Source organism: Martes martes, assembly GCF_963455335.1.
Source record: "Martes martes genome assembly, chromosome: 18".
NCBI lineage: Eukaryota > Metazoa > Chordata > Mammalia > Carnivora > Mustelidae > Martes > Martes martes.
In genome coordinates this window covers 86,586-108,908 of record NC_137906.1, presented here as the reverse complement: position 1 = coordinate 108,908, position 22,323 = coordinate 86,586, and the positions used below count along the sequence as shown (strand labels likewise).

Genomic DNA, 22,323 nt, shown 5'->3' with positions numbered 1-22,323 from the left:
GACAGGAAAAAAAGGGAAGATAAAAGAGAAGCCTTAGCCCAATTGGGCCCCAAGGTAAGATTTATGAAGTATACAAACAAAAACAGACAAATAAAAAGACTGATAAAAGTATATGCCAAGAGAAAAAAAATATATATATATAAGCAAAAAAAGGAAGAACCTCGTCAAAAAGAACCCCAAGTATAAGATTTATATACTATCAGGACAAACACAAATATACAGAAACAGTGGTAGAAGAAAAAGATGGGAGAGTGGTTATAAATTCTCAGTGTGGGCGAGGTAGGTTATTTTGATTCTTCCTGGATGTATCTTGATATCTTTGTGAAAGGACTCAACTTTCCTAAGATAAAGGGGGATTAAAAATTGGTTTACCTATAGGGGTAGCATTGATTGGGGAAAGGGGGTTACCTTGAAGTTTAACTCTATATGAATATTAGAAAATAAAAATTGAAAAAGAATAAACTAGACTAAACTAAACTAAAATTAAAAAAAAATAAAAAATAGAAAAGCAAAAGAAAAACACAGGTGTATGTATCAAAAAGTTCAGGTTAAAAGGTTATTATGGAATTTGATGTACTGGACATTTCACTGTGATGGTCAATAGGTTAAAAAATTATCTATATATATATAAAAAAATGAACCAGAATACTGGGAACGAGTTAAAAATAAAAGTTGTATCTATGAAGTAGTAGTGGTTGTTCTCTTGTCGTCTTTTTTTTTTCCTGGTTGGTTTTCTGGGGGAGGGGGCCTGCCACTTGGGTTTTCAGTCAATGATGTTCCCTGAGTTAAGTCCTCCCGCCCCCCTCAAGGGGGTGGGCTCTGACGAAACCGGTTTTTCAGGCTGTTTTTCTCTGGAAGTTTTTATGTTTGTTCATTTGTTTTCTCTCGCCTTGACAGCTTTTGGTGGTTTTTGGAGGTTTTAGAGGAAAGCAAACCGCCCCCCAACCTCCCTCTCAGAGAGAAGCCTCAGCCTGCTCCCCTGTGGGTGCTGCAGAGCACATAAGCTCCCCCTCAGCTGCTGGCAGAGCAGGTTCCGAGTCGCGGTCCCTGGAGACATAGGATCTCCTGCTTGTAGCCAAAACCACGGCAGCAGTGGCTGTCTGGGCAGCTCTGGACCGCCAGAGAGGTTCTACACACTGAGATTTTCCCTCTGGCCCGGGCTGGGAATGCCTGTTCTTTCCGGGTCCGAGAGCACTGGGCTGGCGCCTTTGCGCACCTCTCCCAGGGGAGGGTGTGGGGCGTGCGCATCTCTGGCTCTGATAGCATGGTGCGGCGTTCTGCCGTCTGGCGAGGCTCCCACCCCCTCACGGGAGCCGGACCCCACGCGTTCTCAGGTGTGCTGGTGGCTCAGGGACCAAGACCTGGTTTCTCCACTGCACTCTCTCTAGTTCAGTGCCAGGGGTGGCTGTCCTGGGTCCGGGGACTTAAGCCCCTGTCCCTACCGCCCTGATTCCCACAACTTCCCCCCCGCAATCCTTTGCTCTTTTTGAGTGCTTTCAACCAGACTCCAAGTTAATGCTGGTCCCCAGACACAGGGCACTCTCGTACTGGGGTATTACTTTCCAATCAGTCGCCTCTGGTGGCTCCCTCCCCCTTTTGTTTATCTTCTGATATCAGTCCAATGTTCCCACTCTGCTTTACCTGGCCACTGGCGTCTTCTGCCCCTGTAGAGATCCAGACGTGTATAATTCTGATCTCAGGCTGATTTCATGGGTGATTGGAGTTCTTTGGTAGGTAATCAGCTCACTTTAGGGTACAGGCTGAAACAGCGCCTCCTCCTACTTCCCCGCCATCTTGTCTCTGCCAGTTATCCATTCATTGTTTAGTAGAAAGTTGCTTAACCTCCATGTATTCATGGTCTTTCCAGATTTTTTTCTTGTGATTGATTTCTAGTTTCATAATATTGTGGTTAGAAAAGGTGCATGGTCCAATTTCAGTCTTTTTGTACTTGGTCAGCCATGATTTGTGACCTAATAAGTGATCTATTTTGGAGAATGTCTCATGTGCAGTAGAAAAGAATGTGTATTCTGCTGTTTTAGGATAAAATGCTCCGAATATATCTGTGAAGTCCATCTGACCCAGTGTGTCATTCAAAGGCCTTGTTTCCTTGTTGACTTTCTGTTTAGATGATATGTCCATTGCTATAAGAGTGACGTTAAAGTCTTTTACTATTTTAATATCATCAGTGAGTTCTGTGATGTTTGTTATTAATTGATTTATATATTTGGCTGCTCCTAAGTTAGGGGCATAAATATTTTACAATTGTTAAATCTTCTTTTTGGGTAGATCCCTTTATTATGATATAGTGTCCTTCTTCATCTCTTATTACTGTCTTTGGTATAAAATATTTTAAATTTTTTATTTTTTATTTAATTATTTTTAAAATTAAATTAAATTTAATTTAAAAATTTTTTAATTTAATTTTATTTAAAAAATTTATTTATTTACTTATTTACTTTTGTTTACTTATTTGAGAGAGTGAGAGAGAGAGAGAGCACAACAGGGACAGAGGGAGAGGGAGAAGCAGACTCCTCTGCTGAGCAGGGAGCCTGATGCAGGGCTTGACCCCAGGACCCTGGGATCATGACTTGAACCAAAGACAGGGGCTTAACAGACTGAACCACCCAGGCGCCCCAACAGCCCTTGGTTTAAAATTTAGTTTGTCTCATATAAGGATGGCTTCTCCAGGTTTCTTTTGATGTCCATTAACATGATAAATGATTCTCCACCCCTTCAGTTTCAATCTGGAGGTGTCTTTGGGTCTAAAATGAGTCTCTTATAAACAGCACGGTGATAGGTCTTTCATTTTTTATTCATTCTGATACCCTATGTCTTTTGATTGGAGCATTTAGTCCATTTACATTCAGAGTAATTACTGAAAGACATGAATTTAGTGCCATTGTATTACCTGTAAAGTTGCTGATTCAAAACTCCACACTTCAGAGACCCTGGAAAGGCAGACCAACACTGATTCTCTGGGGAGGTTTTCCTGATGTTGTGGCTAGTGCTGCCTTGTAGCAGAAGATAGTGGCAGGATCATGCAGCAGTTTGGAGCTTATGGTGAATCACAACACACACGGCACTGAGGTTTGTAGCTCTCAGCTGGTGTCTTTGTTCCTGTGCTGGTGGGCCAGATCCTTCAATGGTGCCCTCAGGGTCCATTGCCTGTGGGGAGGCCCTGTCACCTCTCCCAGATGCACTGAAGTTCTCAAGCTCTGGCTGGAGTTGGCTTGTCACAGAAAGCAGTGTATGAGATTTTATGGTAAATTGCAATACCCAGCCAGAACTCTCAGGGTCTGTACCTCTCAGCCAGCATATTTGTTCCTATACTGGTGGGCAGGACCCCTTAATGCCACCCACAGGGAACTTTGCCCACAGAGAGGCCATGTCACCTCTCCCAAATGCACTCCAGGTGGGGGAACTGCTTCTCAAGGGGGAGCTGAGGCTGCCAGCTGCTGGGGCTAAGCTCTGCTCCCACACAAGGACACCACTCAGTTCCTCAAGCATGAAACTGGGTGTGTTGCAAACTTCCCATACCTCAGAATCTGTGTTCTGCTGTCTACAGAAAACTGGTGGTAATGTAAGCCTCTCTCCCCCCCCCCCATGAATGGTTTTGAGCAATAGCTTTCTTGTGCATATTTTCACTGTGTGAAACACACATGTCTGTTTTTTCACTTTTTTCTCCTCCATCTCTCTTTTTCCATGCTTTCTCTCTCTCTCCTCTCCTCTCTTGCTACTCCCTCTTCAGTCAGGGCTCCCTTTCTTGGGGAGCACCCTCTGCTCTTTTCTCCCATGGATCAACTCTCCACAGTTCCTACCTTCTGTGTGTTTAGAATGATCCAATCTTGGGGCACCTGGGTGGCTCAGTGGATTAAGCCGCTGCCTTTGGCTCGGGTCATGATCTCAGGGTCCTGGGATCGAGTCCCCACATCAGGCTCTCTGCTCAGCAGGGAGCCTGCTTCCCCCCACCCCCTCTGCCTGCCTCTCTGCCTACTTGTGATCTCTCTGTCAAATAAATAAATAAAATCTTTAAAAAAAAGAGAGAGAATAAACCAATCTTTATCTGGCTATGTTCAAATGACAAAGCAGGCTTAGGGTCACCCCACTCCTCTGCCATCTTACCTCTCTTCCTTTATTTTTTCTTTAACTCTTTTATCTTTGTGGTAAGGGTCTCATTGATGACTTCTATTCTTTTCTGAAGCCCAGTGAGTATCCTTATGACTAGTCCTTTAAATTCTCCATTAGGAATGTTACCTATATCTTTTTTGCTTCACTCTATGACTTGATTTTACTTTGTTCTTTCATTTGGGATAAATCCTTTTGTTTTGGCATTTTGACCAAGTCTCTACCTTCTCTGTGTTAGAAGGTCCAGTTATGTCTCTTGCTCCTGAAAGTAATGGTCTTATGAGGAAAAGATCATGTAGTGCCCAGGCCTAGCCTTCAGAGAGTGTCTCCAGCATGTCCTGTGTGCACTCTGCTGTTGTGTTTTGGATAATCTATCCATGAGGCCATTCTTCTGCAGGGGCACTCCTTGCCAAGAGTGGGCAGTGTTTGGTCTCTGGTCTGAATGTGGGGAGGTTTAACTAGAAGTGCTCTGGTCTGCTTGTGAAATGAGACCCGATACCGTTTCCTTCAGAACTAAGGCCCTGAAGTACTCAGTGGGGAGATGTGGTATGGGTGGAAGTTTGTGCTGGTGTTCTGGGGGAGGGTCCCACTACACTGAGGGAAGCTTGACTAAGAAGAGCAATCCTGCCAGAATGCGGAGGGGTGGGCTTGGTGTAAGGAACTTAGGAAGCCAGTGTCAGTGCTGTATCTGTTCTAGCACGTGGCTCTGTGTTATGCTGAGGAACTTGTAGGCAAATGGTGCCAGCCACCTCCTTTGTTCCTGGAGAGAAGTCTCAGTGAATGCTGCCTCTCAGGTATGCACTCTGAGAAGAATAAATAATCTTTCACCTATGTGCCCCAGGTGTTCTTCAGATTGCTGTTTCCAAGCAATATGCCCCTGGGTTGTCTGTATATCTTCTCTCCAGGAGCAGGGCAGTGCCCTCAGGGCTCTACCCAGCCAAGCCTGCTGACCTTTAAAACTCTAGGCTTTAAGCCTCACAGGTCGCAAGAACTCACAAAGCTCAGTCACTCTTACTTTCCAAACCAATGACTTTGGAGAAATGTTCTCCTGGTGTGTTCCCCTATGTGGTCCTCTGTCTCATGCCATTTCTCTGTGACAACAGCTCTCTCCCCTTCACAGCACCTGTGATCCATTTCTCCCCAAAATCACATCTCCACACTTCCTACGTTTTCAATGTGGCCTCCTCTCTCCCTTTAGTTGCGGAGTTTGTTCTGTCACTCTTGAGGTTGGTTTTTGGCATATTTAGATAGTTATTTAGGTGTGTTTGTGGGATGAGGTGAGCCTCAGGTCCTCCTATTCTAACTGCTATCTTCCTTCCAAGACTCACCCTTCCATGTTTAGGTGAAACTTTTTTTTTTTTTTTTTTCTGATTTTGCCCTCATTTATAGATACCAGACGGTCTCATCCCCAGCTTTTCTAATTGTGTGTAGATATTCATTTCCTCTCAGGGACGAAAATATAATTCTAAGAGATATCCAACCTCAGCAGAGGAAAAAGTAATCTTGGTTTAAAACCATGGATCTCAAACTTTGCTGCACGTTAAAATCACTTAGGAATTTTTAAAAGCTGTGATGCTCAGGTTTCCACTCCAGATAGTGCGACGCAACTGACCTGTGTCCGGCCTGTGCACTGGGAGATTTGCAAGCTTACTGAGTGATTCTAATGGCCATCTAGAGTCGAAAACCCCTAGTATTAACAATGTTCTTGTGTTCTTCATAGCCATATAAATTAGCTAATTAATATTATGGCAGTTTAAGCTCCTAGTCTGCTTGTTTTTCAAAAGGTTAAACTGAAAATAAGTCTGTCCTTCATACTTTTACATCATTGTAGCCATAACTTTAAAAATAATATGTCCTCTGATGCATACAAGCGATCCTTATGTTGAATAAGTTCATGCTAAAGACCCAGGCCTTTCTGTAATGGAAAGTAAGGTGATATTATTTCCTTCCTATGGTTAATAGGGCTCATTTTAAGCACCACAGATTAAATAAGATCTCAGAAGCAAGTAAAAAGTAACTGAATGAGGTTTTTGTTTCTTTCTATAATTATGCTAAAGAATGTCTTTATCAATTAAATGTCAAGAAATACTTTATAATCCATGTCATATTTTAATGTATGTACTTTTAGTAGACAGGGATTTATCAAATTTTAGTCAAAGAGATTTATGGTAAAATGTAGAGTTAAAAATATTACCTCATTAGGAAAAATTTCTACAATTGAGTGTTTTCCATAACTTTGTGTTTTATTTCATTTGGTTCAATGGGGACACATTTAAAATTAAAAGAAATTCCATACCTGATTTTTTTTACTTTAAATATGAAACTTTGAAACTGTTATTAATATCAAGCTCTACTCTGATGTAGGCTGTTTGATAACCAGTAGAAAAGACAAACATGTTCCTGGGAATGTGCCACCTGGGAATAGAGTGCTTTGAGTCATAACTGCACATTTGTTCCCCAGCTACAGGAAAAGTTTGAGCATCTTAAAAGAGTCCAGCAAGAAGAGACAATGAAACTTGAGGAGGAGAGAAGACAATTGGAAGAAGAAATAATAGATTTTTATAAAATGAAGGCTGTTTCTGAAACATTACAGACTCAAGTGTGCACCAATATAAAGAAGGAGAAAGAGCGTAAGAAGTAGTCCTCTCTTACATTTCTGTGTACGGTAGAACCTATCACTCTCAATTCTATCTTCCAGTGAGATGATCTTTACAGTACTTAACTGTACTAGTTTTTAAAATTTGTTTTATTATTGTATATGTTCACCAACTAGAATGTTAATTCCTCAAGAGCAGGTACCTTGACCATTTTGTTAGATTCTGTATCCTCAGTGTTTATAATAAAACTAGCACAGAATTTCCACTCAATAAATATTTGCTAAAATGAAAAAAAAATCAAAGGAACATATAGCACAGTGTAAATAGTGTTAATAAGCTGTGAGTTTTTTTTAACTATACCTCTGGCTGTACTTCCAGTGCATATCTTAAATATATCTGAATATAAGTAGGGGATTTGTTTAAAAAACAAAAAAAGAAAGAAAAAGGGGATTTGTTCTGAGCCATAGGCATAAAATATGGTATAAAACAATCTAATATTGGGAGAGAAGAGTTAAGATGGTGAAGAAGTAGGGGGTCTGGGCTTTTCTTGTCCCTCAAACACAGTTGTATTGAGGCCAGATCACTTGGAACACCCAGGAACTTGATCTGAGGATTGGAAGAAGGATCTCCACAGTTGGAGGCAGGTGTGAGGTACATGGAAGCGATTTGGGGGAGAGAAAAGCTGCTGTGCCGCAGAACGGAGGGAACCCTTTCCACAGAGAGAGAAAAGGGAGATTGGGAGAGAAGTGTTGAGAGAGTGAGGTGTCAGGTTCTGGCAAGAAGAAAACCTGGGGGGAACTGAGTAGCACGGGTTTTTCCACAATGTGTGGAACTCATGCTCAGGGATTTTGAAAACAACATTACTTTTGTAGGAGCAGAACTGTAGCATCCACTCCTGGAGGGAAGGAGGGCTTCGGCCTGAGAGTGGACAAAGAGTGGTGTAGGGATCAATCACCAGGGTGGCTTTGGGAGAAATTGTTCCCCATTCTGGAGTACATTTGGAAGAGGGTATAGTGCCTCTCCAAGGACAATAGACCTTGCAGTCACCAGCAAATGGCCTTTCATAGGTAGGGGTTGAAGGTGAGGGCAGGGGATGGATTACCCAGTCATTGATTTTTGAGGTGAACATACCATAGATTCTGAGCACTGCAAAGGCAGGGGACTGTTTTCCTGGGGCAAGAAGCACTAGTAAGAGTATATCTGGCCTCTGATCCAGAGGAGGGAGTGGATCCCAGTGTTCGGCTCCTTTAAGATTTGGAGTTTTGAATCCCAGCTCTGCCAAATATACAGTGCAGGAAAACTGAGTACTGTGTATGCTAACAGCCTTCGATCCCCTGTGAGTGCCTCCTGAACAGCAGGGTGTGTGAGATCCCTTGTCTAGGAAAGAGAGATGGGGATGTCATCATTTTACTCCCACTATCAACACAGTCAGACATCAGAGAGCAACACAGTGGCCCACAGTGGAGGTGGGAGTTGCTCACATCAACCTCCATAAGCCTCCCCACCCCATTCTAGGTAACTGTTTTGTTTTGTTTTTAACAAGGGCGGGATTGATTCTGAGCCAGCACAGCAGGCCTCTCTCCCAGAAGAGCAAAACAGGTAACAGGCCACAGGCACTAAGTCTACTAATCATCAAGTGCTTCAAAGCATCCCCTTCAGTTCTGGTGGAAATAGGACCAGGCTGTTTTTTGTTTTTGCTTTTGTTTTTAAATTTATTCTTTTGTACTTTTTCTTTTTCCTTTGGAATTAGGCTTATAGTTTTTTTTTGTTTGTTTGTTTGCTTGTTTGTTTGTTTCATTTCATTTTCTTTTTTTTCTTTGGATCAGGCTTCTTTTTTTCCTTTACTTTTTTTCTTTAGAATCAGGGTAATAGTTTTTGTTGTTGTTGTTATGCTAATCATCATAGAGTACACGATTAGTTTTTGATGTAGTGTTCAATGATTCATTATTTGTATATAACATCCAGTGATCATTACAACATATACCCTCCTTAATACCCATCACTGGGCTACCCTATCTCCCCACTCCCCTCCCCTCTAAAGCTTTCAGTTTATTTCCCAGTCTTCATAGTTTCTCATGGTTTGTCTGCCCCTCTGACTCCCCCTTTCAGTTTTCCCTTCCTTCCCTTAATGACCTCTGTGCTAGTCCTTATGTTCCACATGAGTAAAACCATATGATATTTGTCTTTATGTGCTAGATTTATGTCACTTGGCATAATCCTCTCTAGTTCCATCCATGTTGATGCAAATTGTGGGTACTCATCCTTTCTGATGGCTGAGTAATATTCTATAGTATAAATGAACCATATCTTCTTTATCCATTCATTTGCTGAAGGACATCTCAGTTCCTTCCATAGTTGAGCTATTGTGGACATTGCTGCTATGAACATTGGGGTGCAGGTGCCTTTCTTTTCGCTGCATCTGTGTAATTGGGGTAAATACCCAGTAGAGCAATTCCGGGGTCATAGGGTAGCTCTATTTTTAACATATTGAGGAACTTCCATACTGTTCTCTGGAGTGACTATACCAGCTTGAATTCCCACCAACAGTGTAAGAGGGTTCCCCTTTCTCCACATGCTCACTAGAATTTGTTGTTTCCTGCCTTGTTAATTTTTGCCATTCTAAGTGATGTAAGGTGGTATCTCAATATGGTTTTTTACAATTTTATTTTATTTTTTCAGTGTTCTAAGATTCATTGTTTATGCACCACACCCCGTGCTCCATGAAATATGTGCCCTCCTTAACACCCAGCACCAGGCTCACCCAACCCCCCACACTCCTCCACTCCAAAACCCTCAATTTGTTTCTCAGAGTCCACAGTCTCTCATAGTTTGTCTCCCCCTCTGCCATCAGAAAGGATGAATACCCAACTTTTGTATCAACATACACAGAATAATGAAGGAGATTATGCTGAGTGAAATAAGTCAAGTAGAGAGAGTCGATTATCAATATGGTTTTGACTTGAATTTCCCTGATGACTAGTGATGTTGAACATTTTTTGATGTGTCTCTTAGCCATTTGTATGTCTTATTTGGAGAAGTGTCTGTTCATGTCTTCTGCCCATTTTTTGATGTGATTATTTGTTTTGAGGGTGTGGAGTTTGAGAAGTTCTTTTTTTTGCAGTTTGAATTATGACTATTTTATTTATTTTAATTTTTATTTATTTTTAAAATTTCTTTTCAGTGTTCCAGAATTCATTGTTTATGTACTATACCCAGAGAAGTTCTTTATAGACTTTGTATACCACCTTTATCTGTAATGTTATTTACAAATATCTTCTCCCATCCAGTGGGTTGTCTCTTAGTTTTGTTGACTGTTTCGTTTGTTAGGCAGAAGCTTTTTTCTTGATGAAGTCCTAAAAGTTCATTTTTTGTTTTGTTTCCCTTGCCTTTGGAGACATGTCTAGCAAGAAGTTTCTGCAGCTGAGTTTGAAGACGTTACTGCCTGTGTTCTCCTCTAGGATTTTGATGGTTTTCTGCCTCACATTGAGGTCTTTTATCCATTTTGAGTTTATCTTTGTGTATGGTGTAAGAGAATGGTTGGGCTTCATTCTTCTGTGTATAGCTGTCCAATTTCCCCAGCACCATTTATTGAAGAAACTGTCTTTTTTCCCACTGAATATTTTTTCTTGCTTTGTTGAAGATTAGTTGACCATAGAGTTGAGGGTCCATTTCTGGACACTATACTCTGCTCTCCTGATCTATTTGTCTGTTTTTGTGCCAATATATGCTGTCTTGGTGATTAAAGCTTTGTAATAGAGCATAAAATCAGGCAATGTGATGCTCCCCAGCTTTGGTTTCCTTTTCAACATTCCCTTGGCAATTCATAGTCTTTTCTGTTTCCATACAAATTTTAAAATTGTTTGTTCCAGCTCTTTGAAAAATGCCAATTTTATTTTAATAGGGATGGTGTTGGAAATGTAGATTGCTCTGATAGCATAGACATTTTAACCATGTTTATTCTTCCAACACTTGAGCATGGAATACTTTTCCATCTTTTTGTGTCTTCCTCAATTTTTTCCCTAAGTGTTCTGTAGTTTCTAGAGTACAGATCCTTTACCTTTTTAGTTAGGTTTATTCCTAGGTACATTATGGTTTTTGGTGTTATTGTAAATGGAATTGATTCCTTAATTTCTCTTTCTACAGTTACATTATTACTGTACAGAAAAACAACTGATTTCTGTGCATTGATTTTTTTTATCCTGCCACATTACTGAATTGTTGTTTGAGTTCTAGTAACTTGGGGGGTGAAGACTTTTAAGTTTTCCACATAGAGTATCATATTTCTGCAAAGAGAGAGAGTTGGACTACTTCTTTGCCAATTTGAATACTTTTTTTTCATTTTGTATTCTGATTGCTGTTGCTAAGACTTCTAGTACTATGTTGAACAATAGTGGTGAGAATGGACATCCTGGTCATGTTCCTGATCTTATGGGAAAGGCTCTCAGCTTTTCCCCATTGGGAATGATATTTACTGTGGATTTTATGAAGTTGAGGAATGTTCCCTACATCCCTATACTCTGAAGAGTTTTAATCAGAAAGGATGCTGTATTTTGTCAAATGCTTTTTTTGCATCAATTGATAGAACAATGTGGTTCTTGTCTTTTCTTTTATTAATGTGTTCTATCACATTGATTGATTTGTGAATGTTGAACCACCCTTGCATCCCAGGAATAAATCACACCTGGTCATGATGGATAATCCTTTCATGTACTGTTGGATCCTATTGGCTAGGATCTTGTTGAGTATTTTGGCATCTATGTTAACCAGGAATATTGATTGGTATGTAATTCTCCCTTTTGATGGGGTCTTTGCCTGGTTTTGAGATCATGGTAATCCTGGCCTCATAGAGAAAGTATGGAAGTTTTCCTTCCACTTTTATTTTTTGAACGAGCTTCAGAAGAATAAGTATTATTTCTTCCTTAAATGTTTGGTAGAATTCCCCTGGGAAGCCATTTGGCCCAGGATTCTTGTTTTTTTGGTAGGTTTTTGATACTCTTTCAATTTTGTTCCCAGTTATTGGTCTATTCAGATTGTCTACTTCTTCCTGTTTCAGTCTTGGTATTTTATAAGTTTCTGGGAAGGCATCCATTTCTTCCAGGTTGCTTAATTTATTGGCATATAATTGTTGATCATAATTTTTAATAATTGTTTCTATTTCCTTGGTGTTAGTCATGATCTCTCCCTTTTCATTCATGATTTTATTAATTTGGGTCCTTTCTCTTTTCTTTTGGATAAGTCTGGCTAGAAGTTTATAAATCTTATTAATATTTTCAAAGAACCAGTTTCTAGTTCATTGATCTGCTCTACTGTTTTTGGTGTTTCTATTTCATTGGTCTTCTCTAATCTTTATTTTTTCTCTTCTCCTGTTTGGTTTAGATTTTTTTTACTGTTCTTTCTCCAGATCCTTTAGGTGTAAGGTTATCTTGTATATTTGGGATTTTTCTGCACTTTTGAGTGAGGCTTGGATGGCTATATATTTCCTCCTTAGGACCACCTTTGCAGTATCACATTAGTTTTGTAATGATATGTTTTCATTCTCATTGGTTTTGATGAATTGTTTAAGTTCTTTTTTGATTTCCTGGTTGACCCAATCATTCTTGAGCAGGATGCTCTTTAGCTTTCAAGTGTTTTAATTTCTTCCAATTCTTTGCTTATGATTGAGCTCTTGTTTCAGGGCAGTTTGGTTTGAAAATATGCAGATGATCATGTCAAAAAATGGGCAGAAAAAAGTCAAGTATCATATGGTTTCACTTATTGGTGGAGCATAACAAATAATATAGAGGACAAGGGTAGATGGAGAGGAGAAGGGAGTTGAGGGAAATTGGAAGGGGAGGTGAACCATGAGAGACTATGGACTCTGAAAAACAACCTGAGGGTTTTGAAGGGGCGGGGTGGGAGGGTGGGGGAACCAGGTGGTGGGTATTAGGGAGGGCACAGATTGCATGGAGCACTGGGTGTGGTGAAAAAACAATGAATACTGTTACGCTGAAAATAAATAAAAAATTAAAAAAAAAATAAAAGTGGACAGCTAAGAATAAAAAAAAAAAAAATCGGCAGAAGACATGAACAGACATTTCTCCAAAGAACACATACAAGTGGCTACCAGACACATGAAAAAACGTTCATCATCTTTAGCCATCAGGGAAATTCAAATCAAAACCACACTGAGATACCACCTTACACCAGTTAGAATGGCAAAGATTAACAAAACAGGAAACAACAAATGTTGAAGAGGATGTGAAGAAAGGGGAACCCTCTTACACTGTTGGTGGGAATGCAAATTGGTGCAACCACTTTGGAAAACAGTGTGGAGATTCTTCAAAAAATTAAAAATAGAGCTATTCTATGACCCTGAAATTGCACTACTGGGTATTTACCCCAAAGATACAGATGTAGTGAAAAGAAGGGCCATCTGTACCCCAATGGTCATAGCAGCAATGTCCACAATTGTCAAATTGTGGAAAGAGCCAAGATGCCCTTAAACAGATGAATGGATAGAGAAGATGTGGCCCACATATACAATGGAATATTACCCAGCCATCAGAAAGGATGGATACCCAACTTTTGCAGCAACATGGGTGGGGCTGGAGGAAATTATGCTGAGTGAAATAAGTCAAGCAGAGAGAGTCAATTATCATGTGGTTTCACTTACTTGTGGAACATAAGGAATAACATGGAGGACATTAGGAGAAGGAAAGGAAAAGTGAATTGGGGGAAATCGGAGGGGGGAGAAGAACCATGAGAGTCTGTGGACACTGAGAAACAAACTGAGGGTTTTAGAGGAGAGGGAGTGGGGGGATGGGTGAGCCTGGTGGTGGATATTAAGGAGGGCATGTATTGCATGGAACATTGGGTATTGTACATAAACAATGAATCTTGGAACACAGCATCAAAAAACTAATGATGTATTTTATGTGACTAACATAACACAAGAATAAAAAGAAAAAAGAAAAGAAAATAATAAAATAAATAAAATAAGATAAAATAAAAATGTGATCCTTTCTATCAAAAAAAAAAAAAGAAAAGGAAAAAAAATGAAAACTGATCCAAAAAAAAAGAAGAAAAGAACAAAAAGGAGATGGAAAGAAAACCAAACAAATCAGAAAGCATAAGCCTGATTCAAAGAGAGAGAGAGAGAGAGAAGAAAGAAAGAAAAAAATACAGCCTGGTCCTATTTCCACCAGAACTGAAGGGGTTGCTGTGAGGCACTGTATGGGGCTTATGGCATGCTGCCTGTGTTGCCCCTCTAGGGGAGAGGTCTGCTGGGCTGGCTTTGAGTCAACCTCTCCCCAGTATAATAAAAAAGAATTTGCCAAGCATGGGTGGCAGGGTTTGATGTAAGGGGCTTCTATCTTCACTGGGGGGTTGCTGTGTTGTTCTCTGCAGTCCAACTGTATTTGTAGCAATGGTAAAATAGTGCTACCCCAGTCTCCTGTCCATGGACAGGGGATTTCCCATCTCCATTTCAGGAAGCCCTGCAAAAAGTTGAGGGCCATCAACATGCCTGTCTGGACAGCTCTCCTGCTTTTTATCTTTTGTACATGGCTGGGATTCAAAACTCCAAATCTTAAAGGACCTGGAACTCCTTGGATCTGCTCCCTCCTCAGATGAGAGCCCTTCTGTGTTCTTATTAGTGTCCTTTGAACCACAAAAACAGTCTTTGTCTGTGCAGTGTGCAGAATCTATGGTGTAGACAACAAAAAGCAACGACTAGGTTATCCACCCTCTGTGCATGCCTCTTTGCCCTGCCAATGGGAGCCCATTTTCTGGCGCCTGCATGGTCTTTCATCCTTGGAGAGGGAATATACCCTCTTCCTAATGAACTCCAGGAAGGGGAATGATCTCTGTCTATGTGACCCAGGAGATCTCTACACCACCTTGTGTACACTGTTGGGCCAGAGCCATCCTTCTCTACAGGTGTACATGCTATATCTCTGCTCAGCCAAAACTTGTGTACTTCCAAAATCTCAGACTTTGAGCTACACTCACTGCAAAAAACCTGTGTACCAAGTGAAGTAGTACACCACTGCACTTAGTACACCAGTATAAGATGTATTATAATATTCTTAAAACACTAGTTGTAGAGAAAACCCAGGACTAAACAGATGCTTAATTCCCCCAAATGTTTTCCACAGCTCCCCAGCTTCTTGTGTGAATCTTACACCACACTCTCTCAGCCACTCTCTCCCTCTCTATCTTTCTTCTCCCCATGGAAATGATTCCCTCTGCTTTGCAGGATGTCAGCTTTCTCTCCCCCAATTCACTTCCACACACCTTGTACCTGCCATACCATATCCCTCCAACCATGGAAATCCTTCTTCCAATGCTCAGACCAATTTCCTGGGTATTCCAAGTGATCTGATCTCAATACAGCCATGTCCAAGGAACAAGGAACTCTACTCCCACTACAAAAGTCAATTTAATACACTCTGTAAATGCCCAGGTATAAAAGGTAGGAATGCTAGTTGTATATGTGAGTAAGTATAGCGTTATTAAATGAAATATATGTTCACCACACTATGGTGCATGTTACATGGATTGTTTCAAAGTTTAAAGTAGTTTTCTAAGAGTGAGAAGATATAACATAAAAGCAGTATGATTTCAGTCAAAGAATGTGGTCCTCATGAATGTTGCATGTAACACACTCTGTAAAGGCATTAATATGAAAGATTTTTTTGTTTTTTTAAAGATTTTATTTATTTATTTGACAGAGAGCGATCACAAGTAGGCAGAGAGGCAGGCAGAGTGAGAGGTGGGAAGCAGGCTCGCCCCTGAGCAGAGAGCCTGATGTGGGGATCGATCCTAGGACCCTGGGATCATGACCTGAGCATAAGGCAGAGGCTTTAATCCACTGAGGCACCCAGGTGCCTCAATATGAAAGATGTCTTAAAAACAATGTTTAATATTTTATTTTGGCAAATGTAGGTCTTCACTACACCATGCTACACTTAGCACACCACTATAAGGTGTACTATAATATTCTGAAAACACTAGTTGTACAGAAACCCCGGGACTAAACAGCTGGTGAATTCTACCAAATGTTTAATGAAGAACTTCTCAAACACTTACCAAAAATTTAAGAATAGAAGCACTTTCAAACTCTTTCTATGAGGCCAACATTACACTGTTATCAATCCAGATAAGGACTCTCGAAGAAAAAAAAAAGCTTTAGACCAATATTCTTGATGAATATAGATACAAAAATTCTCAGAAAATATTAAGAAACCAAATTTTTAAAAAAAAAAAGTTGAAAAGACTATACACCATGAGCAAGTAGCATTTATTCCTGAGGAGCTAGTATGGTTCAAAACATACAAATCAATAAATATGATATATCACATTAATAGAATTAAAGATAAAATCATATCATCTCAGTAGATGCAAAAATAAATTTGACAAAATATGAAATTCTTTCATAATAAAACCACCAAAAATTGTGTATAAAGGTAGAATACCTCAGCATAATAAAGGCCACATACAACAAAGTCAGAGTTCACATTATAATCAATGGTAAAACACTGCAAACTTTTCCTCTAAAATCAGGAATACAATGATGCTTGAAATGCCTGATGAGGTCGAAGAAATTTGAAATCCTGAAATTAATCAAGGTTATGAAAATAAGGAATAGTCTCAGAATCAGGGTGAAGAAAGATGCATATTTTTGTGTAGTTGTACTTGGTAATACTTGTATTGAAGTGTGTTTGTGGATTAGATTTTCAACATTGTTGTTAGCCTGATGTGTGAGTTGTATACTATCATTGAGTTAAATTGTAACTGAACTGGGAGAATTTTCTGTGAAGAAGCAAAGGTGCATCAATAACCACTGAATGAAGGGATATTAGACATTGCAATTTTCCTGAGGTTTGAAATTATTTGAAAACACCTTTATAAATGACCATTTTAATACTATGCCATGGTTATGCCATTAAGGAGCTCTGAAATCAAACTTTATTATAGAAGATAAACCTATTTAAACCCACAGGAAAGGGGTGCCTATGTGGCTCAGTGGCTTAAAGCCTCTGCCTTCGGCTCAAGTCACAATCCCAGGGTCCTGGGAATGAGCCCCGCATTGGGCTCTCTGCTCAGCGGGGAGCCTGTTTCCCTTCCTCTCTCTCTCTGCCTGCCTCTCTGCCTGCTTGTGGTCTCTGTCTGTCAAATAAATGAATAAAATCTTAAAAAAAAACCCACAGGAAATAAGTGCTTAATTAATTGACCTTGCAAAAGGTCAATTAAAAGTTTAATTAAAGTTAGTTAGTGTGTATTATTTTTTTCAGGGTAGAGTTTAGTGATTCATCAGTTACATATAACACAAGATTTCATTTTTTAAAAATTTTATTTCTTTTCAGCGTAACAGTATTCATTGTTTTTGCACCACACCCAGTGCTCCATGCAATCCGTGCCCTCCCTAATACTCACCACCTGGTTCCCCCAACCTCCCACCCCGCCCCTTCAAAACCCTCAGGTTGTTTTTCAGAGTCCATAGTCTCTCATGGCTCACCTCCCCTTCCAATTTCCCTCAACTCCCTTCTCCTCTCCATCTACCCTTGTCCTCTATATTATTTGTTATGCTCCACCAATAAGTGAAACCATATGATACTTGACTTTCTCTGTTTGACTTATTTCACTCAGCATAATCTCTTCCAGTCTCGTCCATGTTGCTACAAAAGTTGGGTATTCGTCCTTTCTGATGGAGGCATAATACTCCATAGTGTATATGGACCACATCTTCCTTATCCATTCGTCCGTTGAAGGGCATCTTGGTTCTTTCCACAGTTTGGCGACCGTGGCCATTGCTGCTATAAACATTGGGGTACAGATGGCCCTTCTTTTCACTACATCTGTATCTTTGGGGTAAATACCCAGCAGTGCAATTGCAGGGTCATAGGGAAGATCTATTTTTAATTTCTCAATGTGGTTTTAATTTGAATCTCCCTGATGGCTAGTGATGATGAACATTTTTTCATGTGTCTGATAGCCATTTGTATGTCTTCATTGGAGAAGTGTCTGTTCATATCTTCTGCCCATTTTTTTAAATTAATTTATTTATTTTAATAAACACATAATGTATTTTTATCCCCAGGGGTACAGGTCTGTGAATCACCAGGTTTACACATTTCACAGCACTCATCATAGCACATACCCTCCCCAATGTCCATATCCCCACCACCCTCTCCCGTCCCCCCTTCCCACAGCAACCCTCAGTCTGTTTTTTTAGATTGAATCTTTTATGGTTTGTCTCCCTCCCAATCCCATCTTCTTTCATTTTTTCTTTTCCTACTTCCCCCCAAACCCCTCACATTTCATCTCCACTTCCTCATATCAAAGAGATCATATGATAGTTGTCTTTCTCCAATTGACTTATTTCGCTAAACATAATACCCTCTAGTTCCATCCACGTCATCGCAAATGGCAAGATTTCATTTCTTTTGATGGCTGCATAGTATTCCATTGTGTATATATACCACCTCTTCTTTATCCATTCATCTGTTGTTGGACATCTAGGTTCTTTCCACAGTTTGGCTATTGTGGACATTGCTGCTATAAACATTCGGGTGCACGTGCCCCTTCGGAGCACCACGTTTGTATCTTTAGATATATACCCAGTAGTGCAATTGCTGGGTCATAGGGTAGCTCTATTTTCAGTTTTTTGAGGAGCCTCCACACTGTTTTCCAGAGTGTTTGCACCAGCTTGCATTCCCACCAGCAGTGTAATAGGGTTCCCCTCTCTCCGCATCCTCGCCAGCATCTGTCATTTCTTGACTTGTTAATTTTAGCCATTCTGACTGGTGTGAGGTGGTATCTCATTGTGGTTTTGATTTGTATTTCCCTGATGCCGAGTGATGTGGAGCACTTTTTCATGTGTCTGTTGGCCATCTGGATGTCTTCTTTGCAGAAATGTCTGTTCGTGTCCTCTGCCCATTTCTTGATTGGATTATTTGTTCTTTGGGTGTTGAGTTTGCTAAGCTCTTTATAGATTTTGGATACTAGCCCTTTATCTGATATGTCGTTTGCAAATATCTTCTCCCATTCTGTCAGTTGTCTTTTGGTTTTGTTCACTGTTTCCTTTGCTGTGCAAAAGCTTTTGATCTTGATGAAATCCCAATAGTTCATTTTTGCCCTTGCTTCTGTTGCCTTTGGTGATGTTCCTAGGAAGAAGTTGCTGCAGTTGAGGTCAAAGAGGTTGCTGCCTGCATTCTCCTCAAGGACTTTGATGGATTCCTTTCTCACATTGAGGTCCTTCATCCATTTTGAGTCTATTTTCATGTGTGGTGTAAGGAAATAGCCCAATTTCATTTTTCTGCATGTGGCTGTCCAATTTCCCCAGCGCCATTTGTTGAAGAGAATGTCTTTTTTCCATTGGACATTCCTTCCTGCTTTGTCGAAGATTAGTTGACCATAGAGTTGAGGGTCTATTTCTGGGCTCTCTATTCTGTTCCATTGATCTATATGTCTGTTTTTGTGCCAGTACCATACTTTCTTGATGATGACAGCTTTGTAATAGAGCTTGAAGTCTGGAATTGTGATGCCACCGACTTTGGCTTTCTTTTTCAATATTCCTTTCGCTATTCGAGGTCTTTTCTGGTTCCATATAAATTTTAGGATTATTTGTTCTATTTCTTTGAAAAAAATGGATGGGATTTTGATAGGGATTGCATTAAATGCATAGATTGCTTTAGGTAGAATAGACATTTTCACAATATTTGTTCTTCGATTCCATGAGCACGGAACATTTTCCATTTCTCAATTTCTTTCATGAGAACTTTATAGTTTTCTGAATATAGATTCTTTGCCTCTTTGGTTAGATTTATTCCTAGGTATCTTATGGTTTTAGGTGTAATTGTAAATGGGACTGACTCCTCAATTTCTCTTTCTTCTTGTCTTGTTGTTAGTGTAAAGAAATGCGACTGATTTCTGTGCATTGACTTTATATCCTGACACTTGACTGAATTCCTGTACAAGTTCTAGAAGTTTTGGAGTGGAGCCTTTTGGGTTTTCCACATATAGTATCATATCATCTACAAAGAGTAATAGTTTGACTTCTTCTTTGCCAATTTGGATGCCTTTAATTTCTTTTTGTTGTCTGATTGCTGAGGCTAGGACTTCTAGTACTATGTTGAACAGTAGTGGTGATAACGGACATCCTTGCCATGTTCCTGACCTTAGTGGAAAAGCTTTCAGTTTTTCTCCATTGAGAATGATATTTGCAGTGGGTTTTTCATAGATGGCTTTGATAATATTGAGGTATGTGCCCTCTATCCCTACACTTTGAAGAGTTTTAATCAGGAAGGGATGCTGCACTTTGTCAGATGCTTTTTCAGCATCTATTGAGAGTATCATATGGTTCTTATTCTTTCTTTTATTAATGTATTGTATCACATTGATGGATTTGCAGATGTTGAATCAACCTTGAAGCCCTGGAATAAATCCCACTTGGTCGTGGTGAATAATCCTTTTAATGTACTGTTGGATCCTATTGGCCAGTATTTTGGTGAGAATTTTCGCATCTGTGTTCATCAAGGATATTGGTCTGTAATTCTCTTTTTTATGGGATCCTTGTCTGATTTTGGGATCAAGGTGATGCTGGCCTCATAAAATGAGTTTGGAAGTTTTCCTTCCATTTCTATTTTTTGGAACAGTTTCAGGAGAATAGGAATTAATTCTTCTTTAAATGTTTGGTAGAATTCCCCTGGGAAGCCGTCTGGTCCTGGACTTTTGTTTGTTTGGAGATTTTTGATGACTGTTTCAATCTCCTTACTGGTTATGGGTCTGTTCAGGTTTTCTATTTCTTCCTGGTTCAGTTGTGGTAGTTTATATGTCTCTAGAAATGTATCCATTTCTTCCAGATTGTCAAATTTGTTGGCGTAGAGTTGCTCATAGTATGTTCTTATAATTGTTTGTATTTCTTTGTTGTTGGTTGTGATCTCTCCTCTTTCATTCATGATTTTATTTATTTGGGTCCTTTCTCTTTTCTTTTTGATAAGTCTGGCCAGTGATTTGTCAATCTTATTAATTCTTTCAAAGAACCAGCTCCTAGTTTCGTTGATTTGTTCTATTGGTTTTTTAGTTTCTATTTCATTGATTTCTGCTATGATCTTTATGATTTCTCTTCTCCTGCTGGGTTTAGGCTTTCTTTGTTGTTCTTTCTCCAGCTCCCTTCGGTGTAGGGTTAGGTTGTGTATTTCAGACCTTTCTTGTTTCTTGAGAAAGGCTTGTACTGCTATATATTTTCCTCTTAGGACTGCCTTTGTTGTGTCCCACATATTTTGAACTGTTGTGTTTTCATTATCACTTGTTTCCATGAATTTTTTCAATTCTTTTTTAATTTCCTGGTTGACCCATTCATTTTTTAGAAGGATGCTGTTTAGTCTCCATGTATTTGCATTCTTTCCAAATTTCCTCTTGTGGTTGAGTTCTATCTTCAGAGCATTGTGGTCTGAAAGTATTCAGGGAATGATCCCAATCTTTTGATACTGGTAGAGACCTGATTTATGACCCAGGATGTGGTCTATTCTGGAGAATGTTACATGTGCACTAGAGAAGAATGTGTATTCTGTTGCTTTCGGATGGAATGTTTTGAATATATCTGTGATGTCCATCTGGTCCAGTGTGTCATTTAAGGCCTTTATTTCCTTGTTGATCTTTTGCTTAGATGATCGGTCCATTTCAGTGAGGGGAGTGTTAAAGTCCCCTGCTATTATTGTATTACTGTCGATGTATTTCTTTGATTTTGTTATTAATTGGTTTATATAGTTGGCTGCTCCCATGTTAGGGGCATAGATATTGAAAATTGTTAGGTCTTCTTGTTGGACAGACCCTTTGAGTATGATATAGTATCCTTCCTCATCTCTTATTATAGTCTTTGGCTTAAAATCTAATTGATCTGATATAAGGATTGCCACCCAGCTTTCTTCTGATGTCCATTAGCATGGTATATTGTTTTCCACCCCCTCACTTTAAATCTGGAGGTGTCTTCGGGTCTAAAATGAGTTTCTTGTAGACAGCATATTGATGGGTTTTGTTTTTTTATCCATTCTGATACCCTGTGTCTTTTGATTGGGGCATTTAGCCCATTAACATTCAGGGTAACTATTGAGAGATATGAATTTACTGCCATTGTATTGCCTGTAAGGTGACTGTTACTTTATATTGTCTCTGTTTCTTTCTGATCTACTACTTTTAGGGTCTCTCTTTGCTTAAAGGACCCCTTTCAATATTTTCTGTAGAGCTGGTTTAGTGTTTGCAAATTCTTTCAGCTTTTGTTTGTCCTGGAAGCTCTTTATCTCTCCTTCTATTTTCAATGATAGCCTAGCTGGATAGAGTATTCTTGGCTGCATGTTTTTCTAGTTTAGTGCTCTGAATATATCATGCCAAGTCTTTCTGGCCTGCCAGGTCTCTGTGGATAAGTCCGCTACCAATCTAATGTTTTTACCCTTGTATGTTACAGACTTCTTTTCCCAGGCTGCCTTCAGGATTTTCTCTTTGTCGCTAAGACTTGTAAATTTTACTATCAGGTGACGAGGTGTGGACCTATTTTTATTGATTTTGAGGGGCGTTCTTAGCATCTCCTGGATTTTGATGTTTGTTCCCTTTGCCATATTAG

The 22,323-nt window shown here is 39.7% G+C and overlaps 1 protein-coding gene across 3 annotated transcripts in view; it reads left to right on the top strand.

Moving 5' to 3' along the window:
- SEPTIN14 (septin 14) overlaps positions 1-6,766 on the top strand; it is a gene marked incomplete at both ends in the record, with an annotated part of 375,063 nt that extends 368,297 nt beyond the window's left edge. For all 3 annotated transcript variants that reach the window (XM_080830903.1, XM_080830905.1, XM_080830904.1), the window contains one exon: positions 6,587-6,766. In XM_080830903.1, the coding sequence (XP_080687029.1) occupies positions 6,587-6,766 (180 nt within the window). The remainder of the gene's footprint in view (positions 1-6,586) is intronic.
- Positions 6,767-22,323: the final 15,557 nt, after the last annotated feature.